This window comes from Numida meleagris, chromosome 1 (genome assembly GCF_002078875.1).
Source record: "Numida meleagris isolate 19003 breed g44 Domestic line chromosome 1, NumMel1.0, whole genome shotgun sequence".
Lineage (NCBI taxonomy): Eukaryota > Metazoa > Chordata > Aves > Galliformes > Numididae > Numida > Numida meleagris.
The window spans coordinates 59,682,899-59,700,449 of record NC_034409.1 but is presented as its reverse complement, the minus strand read 5'-3'; the positions used below and the strand labels follow the sequence as shown (position 1 = coordinate 59,700,449).

The following is a 17,551-nucleotide window of genomic DNA, read 5'->3' as shown; positions in this document are numbered from 1 at the left end:
TTCTTCTCAGAAAGAGTGGTGAGGCACTGGCACAGGCTGCCCAGGGAGGTGGTTGAGTCACCGTCCATGGAGATGTTCAAGAACCATGTGGATGTAGCACTGAGGAACATGGCCAGTGGGGATGGGCTGGTGGTTGAACAAGATGTTCCTAGTGGTGTTTTCCAACCTAAATGATTCTGTGATTCTGTGACTTGCCACATGAAAACTTCCAGTGAGATGGATGAGAATATCTTCTTTAAGGTATTGTATAGATGATAAAATGTTACTTTCTCTCCCAACTCCCTTCTCCCTTCTTCTCTTTCACATCTCAAAATGTCATTTCCAAACTCTAAGAAAACTGGTTTTCAAACTTAGTAAACTTTAACTAGGAATAGCATCTCTCTATATTTCCATGAGATGCTTAGAACATTTTGTGGCACTTGGTGTTTATATGTTAGATAATGATGCTGCGTCTTCTCTTACCACGTAGGTCATTTTTCTTGTGTGCATGTTGACATGATAACGAACATCTGTTGTATTGCACTTTTCTTTTTCTCATTTAAGGTGTTCAGTAAACATTTACATCAAGAACAGGAATCTGGTGGCCACATAAGCAAGTGATGAGATAGAATGTTCAACGGACAACTGTGCCAGCTTTCATTAGAGATCAGCAGCAGGTAATTGTTGTTTTTTTACTGATACTGCATCACGTATACAAATAACTGTCTTTGATGTTCACAGATGATTAATGTGATGGTTCTGTGGCCTGACAGCTAATAATTTACATTCTTGCTCAACTCCTGGGATATGCACTTCTATCTTCCCAGGAATTGTTAGCGTGCTCCTTTCAAGCTGTTCCCTATGGCTTTGTATTGCTGTGCAATAAGGGCAGTTTCTACCTGAAATCTTCTGGCCCTGACAGTGTTCCCGTAGAATGTCACAAGCTTCTCCAGATACAGGGTAAGGCAAGCTTCAAATAGAGATAAAAGGCAGGGAAAAAAGTTCATTTTTTTCAGAGTGGAGGTGAAACCCATTACGGATCTACATTAGGCTCTGTGCTGTTTTAAATGCTTGTAAACAATTTGGAAATGTAGATGGCTAGTGAGTGGCTGATGGGTAGGAGAGGATATCAGATTCCAAAGACATTTCAGGATGCTCTAATCATGTTTGGGGATTTTCTGTGTATCAAGGTGCTATGGTATCTAATCTGGCTTGTCAGACATCACGGAGACATCACAATGTGGACAGAATGTGGTTCGGGAAGAGGAGAAACCTTGAAACTTATGTTTCTGACAGGTTTGTATGAAAAACTCCTTGCTTCAAGAGCAGGATCCACTCAGAGGAAAATCGTTTTTTTTAATATAAATGATAGTGTTTTTTGCAATAACAATCCAAAGAGAGGGTGAGGGTTTTGCACAGTACAGGACTTCTTTGTGTACAGATGCAATGTTTAACTGCTCTTATCAGCTCAGGCTTAAGAAATGCTTTAAATTCCTATTGTAAATGTGTGTTTATGTCAAAAAGCTCAAGCATGGGAAAACTGATACCAGTGCAAGTACTGTGTCTATCCTTCCAGTAAAATGAAGTACAGTCCTATACAGCCCTTGTATTTGGTGCTGGTAGCGATTGATAGCCCACACCCAATGCACTTCTGAGAGGCAGCGGGCTTTGCTTTCTGCGAGCTGCAGTGTTGGGGTGAAGCATCTGTCAGCCCAGAAGCCTTGCTGGAGCTGTGAAGGTGTGATGTTGGCCAGACCAGGCCAGGCCAGCAGAGACTGCAGAACAGCCAGAGATGCCAGCTCCCAGCAGTGACTCAGACCAAGTGATAATGCCTGCCCTCAGTGTGAGGAGCCAGCCACTGCTTGTGCTCTCATTATCAGCTGGATGGATGGCTGTGGTCCTACGTATCCCCAGAGCTGCAGCGCAGTGGGGTCTGGCTGATTTTCACCTTTCCTTTGCCTCCAATACTATGCAGCAACTGCAAGCTGGAAATCAAAGCTGCTTCATTGTGGTTTGGGTAATAGAGACTTAAAGATTTCCTCAGCCTGCTGAAACAGGTCGCGGCAGTAGGCAATCCTCCTCATTTCTCTGGGATATTAAAAACCAGGCAGACAGTGTCTCTGCATTTCCCAATCTGCAATGACTCAGTTATCCTTGCAAGTGAGGAGAGAGGCTGCTCCTCAGCACAATGTGCATCTTACCATTATGGCTTGCTACAGGGTGCTGATAGTGGTTTACAATGCTTAATTTTAATGTCAAACAAGGCAAACTGTTTCAGAGCCCAGTTTAACTCCTCACTGCCAGACAGGAGGGAAGCAGTCCAGGTACAGCTGTGTAAGTACTTTGATTTTTGTGTGAACCTTGAATAACCCTGAGGAATTCATTATTCCGTCTTTACCATCAGCACACAAACAAACATGCTTGCTATAAATAGTAATTTCATTATCGGGGTAGGCAGAGGAGCTTCCTGCCTGTGTGGCTTTGACATTGACACAACCAGCCTATCATTTTTAACACCTATTATATATAATAATATAATAACCACGATTAATATATAACTACCTCTTAGGTTATATCTGTATACATATATGAAAGTTATTAATAAAAATCTGTATCTAAAAATAAGTATGTGCACACACATGTATAAACATATACATAAATACAACTTCTAGTCCTTTTAAAAAAACTTAAGCTCATGTAAAGAGGAAGGAGAGAAGCTTGGGGAGATGATTGCTGCTATTGGAGGCTTCCCCACATGGCTCACACCAATGCAGCTGGCTCTTGCTCTCTCTCTTCCTGAGACCTGTATTGTGGCCTGTGGCCTCCTGACATTTCTTAAATCCAACACAGCTCAGAAAAGAGGAAGAGTAACTTGAGGAACCGTCTTTCAAAAAAAAGCCCAACAACAGAGCAACAAGCCCAAGAGGGTGCTGCCCACATTTGGCAGAGGCAGATTTGGCAGCTGCCAGGATGGTCCCTCAAGCGCTACTGAAGCCTTGGTAACTCAGAGCATCTCTTAATTACCTCCAAAATCTGCCCAGATGTTTACTGGGGTGTGAAAATGTTTAAGCCCACCTTCTCTTTTCTTGTAGATGCTGCTTTTGGTTCCTTGAAGCACTCCATTCCAGGCCTTTGCCCACAACTACGTCAGAAAACCTCTCTGCCCCCCACTCATTTCCCAGCTGAGAAGTGGAGATGTTCAGAGCCGTGTGCCCTTGGTGAAGGATTGCTTCAGCTCAAACCAAGGGCAAACACTGGGAACAAAAAGGTCAGTGCTGGGGAATGGGAAGAATATTGAAGAACCAAGTGGGATGCAGGGAAGCTGACAGATGCGGAAAAGACACTTCAGAGAAACTTTCTTTGCCTGAGATATTGAAGAAAAGAGGTCTTTGTCCCACTAAGATCTCTTCACCCTTTTATCACAGTCATTTTTCCTTTGTGTGCCAACTGTCCCATTGTAAAAACACTGAAAAAGAAAGGGAAGCTGATCTGTTCTCTGAAGTCCCTTGCATGGCTGCCTCGGTATGGTCATGTTTGTGCCCCATGCTATGCAGAGGTGTCCCTGCTTTGTTCCTGCAGCCAAACTTCAGTATTGATCTGAATGACAGAATGCCAAGCAGAACTAAGCAACACATTGATAAATGATCAGGATAAAAAGGATTTTAATCCAACCATTCAAAGATAAATGGCAAATACATTGAATATAATCAGAATTATTAGACTGTAAATCAGTTGCAAAAGCTGCAGTGAAGCACTAGCTCAAGACACTATGCAGCAGTCACTGGGGCAATGTACGTGCTTAGAAATGTTGGCAGCCATTGTCTCAGAGTCACTCCTGTTTGCCGTGTACTGCATGATACTGAAGTTTTATCATAGTGACATTTCTATTATTTCTTTTATTTTGTTTGAAGGAGATAAGCCACCATATTTCCCAGGCAGCATTTTTTCATAATACTATGCTTCAACCATTGGAAACCTTTCTGCTTTTTGATCATTTATATTCCACTCACATTTTCCAGATTACAAAGAGATTTCCATGTCAGGACCCGTACCCAGCCACGTCACCTGACACCGAAAAACATGACCACTGCTGTAGCAGCCCTCCTTCCTGCACAGCCTTTTCTCTCTGGTGGCCCTGCGGCCTTTGGGCATACCCCGTGCTACAGAAGCCGAGGCCCAATTGCACATTTAATGGTCATTTTCTTCTATTTTCTTCTCCCTTTGCAGTAGAGTTATGTACCAGGAATTAATTTAGCTTTGGCACATATAATTTCCACGGTGTTCATAGTGAGATTCCTTTGTGCTGAGCTGCGTGATTTTTGTTTGGTTGTTTAATATTGCCTGATCTGTTGCACTGCGATAGATGATTAATCTTTACCAGTTGTATTATCGAGCAGTTCCTACCAAGTATGAACTCCAAGGTCTGCACTTCCCATTCTCCCTGGATAGAAAGCCTGGGCACATGGTGCATTTCACTTCTAATTACATATGTTAGGATGAATTATGGGCTATTACTCAAAATAAATTACTCTTTGATGTAAGTTCAACACATGAATGGACGGTTATAATTACACCAAGTTGAAACAGAAATCAGACTCATTGTGCCTAGTCCAGAATAATTGTATGTGTTTTGTAATAGAATAAAATCAGCAATTTTCTATTATTTCTCAGTTCAACATGGTTATTGTGAAAGCGTTTTTACTTTGTGCATTTGAACTGCAAATGTGAGCAGTAAGTGAATGGCACTGACAGAGGCAAAGGAAAAGTGAGCTTTTCTCGTTAGTCGTCTCTGGTTTCCATATCACTTCAAAGTGAGTGGCTGCTGCACTCTTGCTTCAATTCATCCTTCTCTTGGGAACATGCCAAGGTCCCAGTGTACGTTCTGGTATATTTCATAGAATCATAGAATCGTTTGAATTGGAAGGGACTCTTAAAGGTCATCTAGTCCAACTCCACTGCAGTGAACAGGGACACCCACAGGTAGATCAGGTTGCTCAGAGCCCCATCCAGCCTCATCTTGAGCGTCTCCATGTATAGGGCATCCACCACCTCTCTGGGCTACCTGTTCCAGTGCCTCACCAACTTTATTGTAAAACATTTCTTCTTTATATCCAATCTAAATCTCCCCTCTTTAAGTTTGAAACCGTTTCCCCTTGTCCTGTCACCACAGATCCTGCTAAAGAGTCTGTCCTCTTCCTTCTTACAGCCCCCCTTCAGAAACTGAAAGATCACTCTCAGGTCTCCCCAGAGCCTTCCCTTCTCCAGGCTGAACAGCCCCAGCTCTCTCAGCCTGTCCTTGCAGGGGAGCCGTTCCATCCCTAGGATCATTTTTGTGGCCCTCCTCTGGATGCGCTCCAACAGATCCACATCTTTCCTGTGCTGAGGACTCCACATCTGCACACAGATGTTTTCTTATGTAGACACCAATTCCTTGCCTTATCTGCTCTATGGAGTAGAGGCTATTTTCAGGCTTTTAAAGATCTGTGGATGTTGTTGAGGTCATTTTAGTGGTTAGCACTGATCCCATACCACATTGGACAGTGTCCTCTGGAGCACATCAAGCAAGTGCTTTTAACACAAACTCAGGATATATATATATGTGTGTATATATTTAATGAGAGGACATGCAGTGTGTCAGGCCTTAACTGCACAGAGTTTGGCTGATTTGATTAAACTGTAGCTAGCACCCATATTGCACTGGGTGGGATTTGTTATCGGCATAGCCAGGTGCAGCACCAAGGCTGTGGTGAGCTGTGAGGTTCTCTAGCATTCATAATCATGCTGTTGGCTGCCTGTTTTACAGAAGTGTGTGTGCATGTGTGTGCTCCATTTTGGCTTTAATTATTGGTGGTAAATAGGCTTAAAGAGTGAAATGTGTTTAATCAGGAGAACTCTGGAAGTGCTTTCTCAGGAGAAAAATAATTAGAAAGGTTAATGCAATCCACTCTGCAAAAGGCTTTAATCTCATTTGCTTGGAGATGTGAAGCAGATGCTTTGTTCACATTACTATATTAAATTAGTCCTTGGGGGGTCCCATTACTGTTTCTGAAGTGTAGCAAAACCAGCAAATAAAATATAAATCAATTTTAAACATTGAAGATAAACTCTGCTTGCAAACGTGTACAACACCTCATCCAAACCACCATCATTTTACTGTGTGCTTTGTTTCACACAGACCTTTGGAGAGTGAAAACTGGAATTGCCACTTCTCTGTATTAAAGCTGTAGGGTCTCTTGGGCAGATTGCATAAGAATGTGATCTCAAGGTGATGGCAGAATCAGTACCCCAAGCTGTGAGCCATGTACTGGCAACAAACACAGACCAGAGCTGGGAACAATTTCCTATTGAGGCTCACAGACTGACTCAATGTGTTGACTTCACTTAGTACTGTCACCTCGACGTTCCAAGCAGAGTAGACAGAGCCTGGTCCTTAGCAAAAGAAGCAGCCAAGAGAATACTTTTCATAAGATCATAGAATCAGGGAATGGCTTGGGTTGGAAGGGACTTCAAGGATCATCAGGCTCCAACCCCCATGCTGCAGGCAGGGGCGCCAACCTCCATATCTAATACTAGACCAGGCTGCTCAGGGCCCCATCCAGCCTGGGCTTGAACACCTCCAGGGACAGGGCATCCACAGCCTCTCTGGGCAGCCTGTTCCAGCACTTCACCACTCTCTTGGTAAAGAACTTCCCCCTGATATCCAACCAAAATCTTCCCTCCTTCAACTTAAAACCATTTTCCTTGTCCTGCCATCATCTACCCTTTCAAAGAGTTGACGCCCCTCCTGTTTGTAGGCTCCCTTTAGGTACTGGAAGGCTGTAAAAAGGTCACCCTGCAGACTTCTCTCCTCCAGACTGAACAAGCCCATCTCCCTCAGCCTTTCTAGGGGAGGTGCTCCAGCCCTCTGATAATCTTTGTGGCCCTCCTCTGGACCCTCTCTAACAGATCCCTGTCTTTTTTGGTTTGGGGGCCCCAGACCTGGACGCAATACTCCGGATGGGGCCTCATGAGGGCAGAGTGGAGAGGGACAATCACCTCCCTCTCCCTGCTGGCCACCCCTCTTCTGATGGAGCCCAGGATACCATTTGCTTTCTGAGCTGCAAGAGCACACTGCTGGCTCATGTTCAGTTTTTCATCCACCAGGACCCTCAGGTCCTTCTCTGCAGGGCTTCTCTCAAGGATTACTCCTCCCAGTCTGTATATATGCCTGGGATTCCTCTGGCCCAAGTGCAAAACCTTGCACTTTGCTGTGTTGAACCTCATTAGATTCACTAAAGCCATACAGATCTGTGGTTGTGCTGCTTATGAAACAGACAAAATCTCCCATCACTGAGAAGTGTTGGTTGTGCAGATCTTGCTTCTTTCTGTAATCCAGAGAAGAAAGAAATGCTAATGCACAAAAAAAAAGCTTGTTCAGAGAGAGATGTGAGCCTTGGTTTTTTTGTGCCCCCACTGTCAGTGCTAATATGGGATGGATTGCTGAGGTGAGTATTCAAATTGGAAATTTTAAGCTCTGTGAATTTCCTTCCTTTGAATCTAGTAGTCTGTCATTTAAATTACAATGGGTTTGTTATCTCTGCAAATAATTTTTCACATAGCCATAAATCTGAAGGGATTAAGACAGAAATTTGCATTGAACAGAGGTAACTTTGGGGCTAAAATAAGAGCAGCTGTTTCTCAGGAAAGCACTTGAGAGGAATTAATGCTGCTCAGTGTGTTTCTCAATTGTTACTTGAGCCAAGATCTTATGTATTTTCACAGGCTGATGGGACAAAAAATATAAACCTTCCGCATTTTATTCCATTGTTCTGTGATCTCAAATTTATTACTTCCCCTTTGCCTGGCTAAACTCAAAGCTGTGTGATATAGGAAAAACTACTTGGCATAAACACAGAAACGCAGTTCAGTCTGAGGCACAGTGAGAACAACTACAGAGGCTGATTTCTTAATAGAAGGTGATTTTTTCATGCTCTTTTTCATGTTCAGTTCTACCCAGGTCATTTGTCCAAGTGACCTCTATAAGCAATGTTCTGTGAGCACAACAAAGCATTCCCCACAGGTATGCTGCTGAAGGTCTTAGCCTTAAGCGCTCCCTTATAGAACAGTCAATTATTAATAAGACGCCTGCCCAGTAGCTTTCCATCGTTTCCTGTCCTTATTATTTTATTGTTGGTGTCTGAAATGTGGTTTATCTCTTTTGTCGCTCTCCAGCTGAAGAGATTACGTTTGTGCTGAGATGCCCTTCCCAGTATCTCCATTTGGCCATCCTTGCAAGGTTTGAGACCAAGCAAACCTGCTGCAGCTTGGGAAAGCTGAAAGCTTGCCCCCTAGACCTACTCCCTTGAGCTCTTCCCAGTGGGGAAATGGAAATCCTCCTCTGTGAAGTCGAAATGGGATATCCAGCCACGATCTGCCTGCTGTAGCTCAAGTCCTGCTGGCGGTAATTAGTTCTTTCCGTTGACTGGCACTTTCCTCCAGATCAAAGCTTACATAACATTTAACCAAAACTATCTCCAAATTCTGCATAACTGAAAATGAAAGTTGCCCCAGGCCTTTAATTTAGTATTTCCTCCCTCACCAAGAAGTTCTGGGGAAGAGAGCATTACCATTCAGTTGTTATCTGACTGGAGAGCATCAAAAAGCTCCAGAAGCTGGTTTCATGACTTTGGGACACTGGGCACCTGGCTTGCTACCAGCAGCCTGAGTCTGCATTGCCAAGCGTGCTGATGTCTAGCTCGGCTTGTTCGTATTCAGTCATCTGCAAAAATACATGAAAGAGCCAGCAATTGGCTAGAGCTGAGCTACTGAATTTGAAGTCACCTTATGAAGGTATTTTCCAGGCACTTGTCATAAGTGTATTTTGGTTGTGTTTTAAGGCAAAATTAAGAGAAAAGAAAAAGATAGGATTCACACCCCTGTCAAGCCCTGGCTATGGCACCTCCATAGGCTGGGTGTGGCTGTGACCTACATACAGTTCAGCTGAAGACCCTAAAGTCTCCTGAGTCTTTGGGCTCCCACACCCCTATCAGGTGTTTTAACTTGAACTAAAAGATGTCCTCCATAGAAGAGGCCCTTTGGCTTCAACTAACTCACCTGTGGTGTGTGAACCTGGAATTGCTATCTGGTCCCAGAATGTTCCTCATCATTCTGCTCTTATTTCTTGACGTGTCCTAACTCTCTTTTTTTTTTTTTTTTTTCCACCCTGCATTATTTTACCTGCCCAATGTGGCTCTGCCAGAACTGCTACAAGGCACTAAAACCATGCCTTTAAAAGCCTGATTGCAGGTATGAGGGAGAAAGTTTTTAGTTAGGGTGTTTTGATTTCCTGAGCAGTGATGTTGCAAATTTCAAGGTCAAAAGTTGTTTTATTCTGGCTTAATTCTCTTCTCTCCTCGTCTGTGTTTGTTCTGTAGGAAACAGGAAAATGTTCCAACAGCAGCAGCAGCAGCTCTGGCCGGTCCAACTTCTTCTCATTCCTTACAGCGCCTCAAACGCTCAGTGCCATCTGAAAGGACTGCCAAGTTGTCACAGAGGAGTTCTACTATCAAAGGTGCTGTATAACAAAAAGGAATAAGAGTACTCAGGTGGAAGTGTGCTTGCCCCATTAGACTGAATGCTTTTTTTGCTTTTTCTATTTTTTTAATGGTAGTTTTCCCAATTGGGATAGGGGTTGTTACACATACAACTGCAGATAATTCTTCTTAACTTCTGATCATTAAACGGTGATTTTATTGTCATGAGTTCTTTTGCTTTACTTGGATGTCTTTTTGTCAAAATTGGGGGCCCTGCAAGGTCCTAACACAATACTCTTACTTTGTTACATGACAGGTTGACAGTTTTTATTTCCTAAATATGTTTCAAATTAGATCCACTCCCTAAATGCCTTCAGAAGTTTGATTATATTATGTTAAGTCTGTTAATCTAGATGTTGCAATGCTCTGGGGTCAAGATTATATTCACTGAAAGTTCCTTATTTGGCTGCATGACTTCTTGCTAAATTCCTGGGAAAGTGATGAATACATTGGCAGTTAGGAAAGCACACAAGTCCGTCCTCCTGAAAAAACTGAGATGGGTTCAAGGAAGGGTGGAGTTAGCGAAGCTCAGTTAGCCCAAGGACATCATAAAAAAAGAAGCTGTTATCTCTGGAAATTTATTACTGATGATTGTTCCAGGGAAATTACTCCCTTCAATGTCATCTTACTTGTAACATGGGTGTTCAGTTTTTTAGCTTGCCTGGGCTGCATTGAGCGAAGAGAAAACATCTTGGGCTGTGTATCAAATATATAATACGATGAATGTATATAAGTAACAAAGCTTTATATATTTTTTATATTTTTTTATTGAAACATGAAAAAAGGAGAGAAACAAAAACATAAATCTAGTGGGACATTTAACCCTGTTTTTGTGAAACTAATGCATCAGTGCCTGGTTTGATGGAAATGGCTGCAATTCTTTGTGAGTTCTCAAGGTGCTCATCAGCAATTTTTGATCTCACTTTTTTCTTCCTATACTTCATCCCTGAAAACAGTTGACCAAAAGTGTATGTATTGCCAAAAAAAGCTGACAAGAGTAAGGCATGATTGTGAAGTGAGGGATATTTCTCTTTGGTAAGAGAAATCTTACCTGCCTTCCCCTCCATTACACTCCTTTGTCACCTGCACAGTCTGCACTTGAGCTACACGCAATCAACTCTTGAAAAACATTGCTAAAAAACACATTATAATGTTAAAAGTTTACAATATGCATGTGGCGCGTGGGTCACACATTGGATGTGTCTCACTTACAGCTTCATTGGAACAAGACCTGGGCTGCCTGTGTCCCTCCTGCGAGTGCTTTGGAGACATTGAGTCTTGTGTTGTTTTGTTACCTTGGGCCTAGTTATTTGTAGCACCAACAGTGAAAAGGAGATTGACTTGTCCTATCATACTGCATAGTGGAGGAACATGCTGGAATGAGTTACATGGGCTTGTAGGTTACACAGGAAGAAAGAGTTTTAACTGGGGTTCTCCCACACCAGGGGTGTGTAAAATCTAAAAACACCAGGGACTTTTGCATATCTGTGGTCTATTTTATTTTATTTTAATGCTCCACTTCCTTTTCTTTTGGTAATGCAGAAAAGGAAAAGCTAGAAGTAGAAAAGTGTTTTGTTCAGTCCAAAGTGTAACATTTTTTGTTATACTGACCCCCAACTTGATGCATATATTTTTGTTGGAAATCTTCACTGAAACCTTTTCTGAAATGGTGCTTTCTTACCTGGTGCTACCGACACTCAGATTTTAAGAGAAATCACTGTGCTTTCCCTTCCAGGGCAAATGGGCTGATATTACCAAGAATACATTCGGCAGCAGCAATGTGGGAGCGCACACCCAGCAAGCAAGGGAAATTACACAGGGTAAGGGGTGTGGCTTTTCTGCCTAGAGTTCAGTTGGCCAGTTGTAAATGAAGTAGCTGCAACAGCCTTGTATTCCTATGGGTAATCAAATATTGCTTGTCAAGGGTGGGTACACTGTGGTTCACAGAATTAAACCCAGATGCAGAAAAGGGCTCCGTGATACTCTGCTAGGCGGTTTCCCTCTTGATATAGAAGTGCAAATAATGACTGCTCTCCTGTGCTCAGGCAGCCATGGACCAAAGAGAGCCATGGCACCTGAAGTCCTGCACCAAACATGGGTCCTTGTTTCTCCACAGAAATTACCCCAAGAGTCCTGAAGGCAGCTAATGTGGTCCTTCTTTGACAAGGCCAGCTTTTGGCTTGGACATCTCCACTTGCTCACATCTTGTTTCAGGCACAAAGATTCTCAGCTAGCTCCTTCTCTAGATCCTGTTTGCTTGTGTGGGATGACTATGGACCATCACCTCATGGCATGCTAGTGGCTGAGATGCTGTACCTTCTTGGGGTCTGATGTGTCTACTTTCCACCATGTAAGTCTTCAGCTAATGAGCAGCTTGCTTTGGCCAGTGATCCAGAACAAACACTTTGAGTTACTAGGTGATATTCAAACAGCTTACGTCTGTAGGCTGCACGCAGTGCATGCTGCTGCAGCTCTTTTGAGGTTAATGAAATAATGGACTATGATATGTATCTTTATGACTTGTTTAGTGGTTGTGTTCCTGACTCAGTGGGCAATCTAGGAGGATGCTTCCTGAAATTAATTACTTTTGGGGCATTTAACATCATTCATGTTCACGAAACACTGCAAGCAACAAGACTTCTGATTTTTCTCATCTCCCTAAGGAAGAACAGATCTGGGACTTGAATCAATTAAGTTTAAGCAAGAGGAGACTTGAAACAAGTAAGATGACTCCTCTTGTCCTTTGAAGGAGAGAAGAAGCTCTTTTTTCACTCTAGGGTACAAGGCTGTGACCCACTTTCCTGCTTCACCCGTATAAATGGGGCATGATGGCCTGATATGAAAGGCATGCATGCAACCATTAAGATAATCCCTTCCAGGAGTGCTTGTCTTCTGAATAGCTTCCACTGCGCTTTGCAGCACCTGACTCACTCTGTCATTCCTTGTAAGCCCTGACCTGAAGCAATGTGACTGGATGGGGACCTGTGACAGGTCTTGGGGACCTCACAGAAACGCACGTATAATTCAACTGCATAAAATAGCAATAAATGAATAGATAAGAGATCCAGTTACTGTCATTATGGTCTTGATTTCTCTTGAGGTCTTAGCAAGTCTTCTGAAGAGCAAGGTGCCCATCAGGTGGTGCATATCCAAGCCATGATAGCCAAGGCTTAAACATGCCCGTGCTGCCCCCATGCCACAATGCCCGGCACTCAGGCACACTGCTGTCTGCAGAACCATGCCACTGGAAGGAGCCACAGCAAAGGTGGTGGAGAGCAGAGGACAAGTGTTGAATAAATGCCAGAACTGATGCAAGAGAAGGCAGAAGGAAGATAAAGTCATAAGGGAGGAAGCAGCAACCACTTTGGGTGGTTTGAACTATTGTAAAATTGCATTCAGAGCCAGCAGTGGCACCTAGATCAAAACACAGGATTTCCCTGTTCTATTTGATGTTGTTGTGGCTCTTTGCCTTTACTTTGCTGTCCATAGTAAATTTGCTTTGAAGCAAGCATCAGGCTTTTAAGTCCTCTATGAAAGTGCTGAATCATGAGTCAAATAGCCTCAGTAAGGAGGCTTTGCAAATACATGCTCTTCGCAACTAACTGAAAACTAGTCAGCAACTAGATCAGACTGAAGAGGTATTCCTTTACACAAAGTCAGGTACAATTAACTTAATACCTTCAGGCAATCTCTCTTTGGTTTCATGGATTTGGTTTTTTTTTCCTCTTTCAGTTCAATTCAAAGTCAATTGAATCTCACCTTAAATCACAGAACACCTTTTTGCTTTATGTCAGTCTTTTTTCTTTGAGCTTGTGTGAAGAAACACTGGTAATGGCAAATTAGGGAGTCTATTTCCCTATAATTGCTCCAGCTTAATTTCAATGAGAGAAGCATTTTTCAAATTTGAGTGGCAGAAGCTGTTGTGAGATCATCTAGGAAATTTTTAACAGGCAGCACGTCGGGCGCAGCAAGTCTCTGTCCATATTCACTGTCAGAACAGAACTTTGTTTATCTTACCAGAGACCAGACTGGTTGGATTGCTCTATAAATTCCAAGCTCGCCTCTTACTCTTTTACGATAATTGTTATCTTACCATTCTGCGGTCCTCTTGAACCTTGCCACTTGTGCTGGATATAACTGCTTATCTTCAGAGATTATTTCAGTCTAATGATTTTTGAGGATATGTCATACTAGACCCTGAGAACAACAGCATGTGTTTTATTAAGCTAACAATTAACTTGGTTTTGGTCTATAACAGCCCATGCTTCTATTTCCTTGTTAATCTTAGCAAGATATTGCATGTAGTTCTGTGGGCCTCTTAAAGCACTGTCTAATCTGCTTGAAAAATTGGAAGTGAGCTTAGGCATCTGACTTGGCCGATTCTAATACTGCACTCAAAGTAACACAAAAGCAGTTAGACTACAGATAACTTAATACAGGTAAAACTTTTTAGATGGCCACAGAGCTGGATATCCTGCAGGTCTTGCTGTAAGTTCAATTTTCTTCATTTGATCCTTATTAATTTAGAAGAGAAAAAGAAAAATGTATAAAGCACAGGTGATATACAAGTATCAGGACTGATTTTGTTACTGTGAACACTCCTATTGAAAGGAAAGTTAGTTTCCTAACAAGAAACCTGGGTAGATCTAAGCTTCTGCAAAATATTTGCTGCAGAGCTGAAATAAAAAATGTTGTGTGCTATCTGGAAATCTGGTAATTTTAATTAAACCATCATCTACTTTCATTCTGGCCACAAGAGAAGTAATTTTCTCAAATGCTTAGAGCATGTTTTCAGTATTGCTGTTAGAGGAGCTAAGCTTGCACAAAGCTTCTTATGCTCTGAGCATAAACTGGGAGAAGTTTTTGGTTAGGACCTCCAGGCTTCTTCCCCAGAATTCTTAAATACAGTCAAATTCTGTCTTCCCTGGCCCTGTGCTACCACAGTTCCGAATATGGCAGCAGCATCGATGGGCTCTTGCCTTGCGGGTAGTGTGGTTTGACACGGGTACTACAGGGACGGCCCCCAGCCTGGCTTCCAAAATGAGCAGTAACTTCAACATTTCACAACACTAAGTCAAACAATTCTCCTGCATTTCTGATTCTGGCAAAATCATAGAATCATTTCAGTTGCAAAGACCACTAAAATCATCTAGTCCAACCATCAGCCCATGCCTATGACTGCTCTAGATTGTGTCACTAAGTGCCACATTTACTCTTTTCTTGAACATCTCCTGTGACTCCACCACCTCCCTGGGCAGCCTGTTCCAACACATCACCACTCTTTCTGAGAAGAAATGTTTCCTAATATCCAACCTGAACTTTCCCTTGTGCAACTTAAGGCCATCACCTCTCATTCTATTGCTGTTACCTGGGAGAAGAGGCCAACCACCACCATATGTTGCAGAAATCTATGCTTTCATGCATGATTATTATTGTCTTTCTCAGAATGGTATTCTGAAACACAGAGGATTTGCTTTTCACAAGGACTTCCTTGCTGCAAACCAGGTTATGAAATCCAGCTGTTCTAGTTCAGCTATGTTGTCCTGCCATCTCTCACTTTCATTTTTCTTTACGCTGTCCAGACAACAGGAACGAGAAACAGGGTCTTCTTGTTTTGCTGTGTTTGTATTTTTTTTTTTTGGTGCCAGGTGAATTTGCAGAGCTGCTAGTTGGGTAAGTCACTGCTGCTCTTGTCTTTGCAGAGAGGATTTAGAAGCGATAATATAAAAATGCCTGTTTTCTTACTTTTCTATGTTGTACTTTGGCATTGGAACTCAGTTTATGGTTGTACATGAACTGCAGACGTGGCCTAATGGCAACATTCAAACTGCAGCAAAAGGTTGTATCTAGATTTGGCACTGAATCACCTCTTTCCAGGATTGTGGGGATGGGTTGCCAAAGAACGTCCTCTTAAACATTTATCTATGCATCTGGCTTTCTCTTGGCATGGGATGGGCTTGTGTGGTGTGAAACAAAGCTACAACTTCAGCATAACGTTGAAATATAATAATCACCTGGAGTGGTTTTGAATATTGCTGAGGAAAATGAAGCACACTGATTGACCTGCTGCCAATACGCAGCTGGCATCCATGCATTTCAATCACGTGAAGCTTCAGGAAGTACCGAGGCAAGGTCAAAAACTGCTAATGCCAGGTTGAGTACTTGCAAAGTACCATGAAATCTTGAAGACATAGACATAAGACTATCATTTTGATTGTCATTTAATTACAAGAAAAAACTCTTCCTCTCTGTTCCCATGCTTTCAGTGTTTGACCTTTTTCCCTCAGTCTTGAGTATTTTTATAACCAATGTGCAGAAATTTGTATAGACACACACACACACGTATGTTTGAAAGACACTGGAATCATTGCACCTGAAGAGATTTCACGCCCTCGTAGAAACAACCCAGGTGATATGAAAGCTCTCTTGGCAAAAGCATGCCCTTAAGCTAGTGTGTTGCATGAGGTAGCTCCTACAATGCATGTGGGAGTTGTTAAATACATATAATCTACAGTTGCCTGTCAGAAATAATAAATTTCAGCAACAACAAACTAGTGGATAGCTGTTGGGCTTTAAAGCAACACCTGAACCTGCTGTGCTTGCAGCAGACAGCATGCTCATGAATGCAGGTAGTGCTGCTCACAACTCGGGGCTCCTACATACCATCTCTGCTTAATAGCAATTGGAACTGATTTGCCTGAATGAGGAGAGGAAAGCTCTTCATCTGAAGCACGCGCTTTAAGTTCAGTACACAACATTTCCAAAAAATGAACTGGGCAAAAAAATAAACTGTGTTTCTGTTCACTGCCACCTTTGAGAAGTGGCACAGCGCTGTTAAGCTTCAGCTTCCTACAAATACCATCAAGTGTTCAGTGTCTTAAGTCAGAACAGGGAGATGATCGAAATCACCAAGTCCATCCAAACTGTCAGAAAGTGATAGGTTAAGTGATAGGCCTATATCCCTTCTGGTTTCTGGAAAGGATTTCTCAGGTCTTTGGTCCCATGGCTGAAACGCAGTGGTGTGATTTTTCCGAATCTTACTGTGGGCTTGAATCCGGGCTGCTGCCTGTTTGTACCATGCTTGTTTATTCAGCTGAGCACAGGCTTGGTAAGCTGTAGTATGGACTGATGATCTGCACGTTCTGAAACACATTCTGATTTTTTTTTATAGTAAGCAGAGACTTTTTATTTAAAAAAAAAAAAATACTAGAACAATACATTTCTGTCTTAGCTAATGTCTGCCCGTCCTGTAGCCGTAAGATACAAAGACCTTCCATTTCTTATCTGTTTCAGCAAGGATGAGAAGGTGATGCGTAGGCTCGAAGCCATGTGAGGGCACCTCAGTGGCGACTGCCCCTACAGCTCCTCAACAAAGAACAGCCCCTTTCCAAAGTGATAGATCTACTGAAATCAGGCAAGACTATTTGAAATAAATAACTAAATAAAGCAACAGCAGATTTTCAGGTTAGTGTGGGGTCCTACAGCTATGAACTTTTTATTGAAAAGATTTCATCGATAGTGCTACTGCCTCTGGCTCCGTGGGGGTGATTCAGGAGTAGGGATTTTTTTGTTTCTAATCATTAGACTGCTCTAACACGCTGAGTTGCTACAGATATTCCCACTGCCCTAAAGAATAGTTTTGGTAGTATCTTTGACCTTTTTATTTTTTATTGAATTCAGCCCTGTACATTCATTACGCATGTGTGGAGTCCCAGCAGACACAGAATAATTCACCTGGTGTCGAAACTGTCTTTTGAATAAGACTTCTCAGAGTTTTAAAATGTAACTGCAACAACAAACTGCAATTTCAGTACTTTGCTGAGGAATTGGCATGGATTGTCACTGGAGAGGAACCGGAGGTGGATATTTTAGGGCAGAATGGAGTGTTTGAGATGGAAAAGGTGAGGTTAATTCAGCTGCTGTTCTTCCAGGTTATGCCAGCACAGCCTGGTTGTTTTGAATGGGTTCATAGTAGGTTTTATTGATGCCACGAGCTTTTC

At 42.5% G+C, this 17,551-nt stretch overlaps 1 protein-coding gene across 5 annotated transcripts; it reads left to right on the top strand.

Moving 5' to 3' along the window:
* On the top strand, positions 96-17,000 carry LOC110394773. 5 transcript variants are annotated; one of them, XR_002435875.1, is made up of 7 exons: positions 99-240; positions 544-2,978; positions 3,072-3,247; positions 8,191-8,419; positions 9,393-9,529; positions 11,287-11,371; positions 11,668-13,092. XR_002435875.1 is itself a non-coding variant. In XM_021388771.1 (3 exons), the coding sequence occupies exons 1-3, from the start codon at positions 1,074-1,076 to the stop codon at positions 4,227-4,229; spliced, it is 609 nt and encodes a 202-aa protein (XP_021244446.1). In that variant the 5' UTR covers positions 96-1,073; the 3' UTR covers positions 4,230-4,587. The 5 variants fall into 5 exon arrangements, 1 of the variants encoding a protein (XP_021244446.1); XR_002435886.1 differs by lacking the exon at positions 11,668-13,092 and adding an exon at positions 16,845-17,000 and having other exon boundaries at positions 96-2,978; XR_002435874.1 differs by having other exon boundaries at positions 96-2,978; positions 11,668-13,081.

Coding starts and splice junctions, on each gene's coding strand:
- LOC110394773 (XM_021388771.1), top strand. CDS start 1,074: ATGGCTAGTGAGTGGCTGATGGGTAGGAGAGGATATCAGATTCCAAAG. Junction 1,276..3,071: donor GAAACTTATGTTTCTGACAG/GTTTGTATGAAA, acceptor CTTTTCTTGTAG/ATGCTGCTTTTGGTTCCTTG. Junction 3,248..3,998: donor CAAACACTGGGAACAAAAAG/GTCAGTGCTGGG, acceptor CACATTTTCCAG/ATTACAAAGAGATTTCCATG.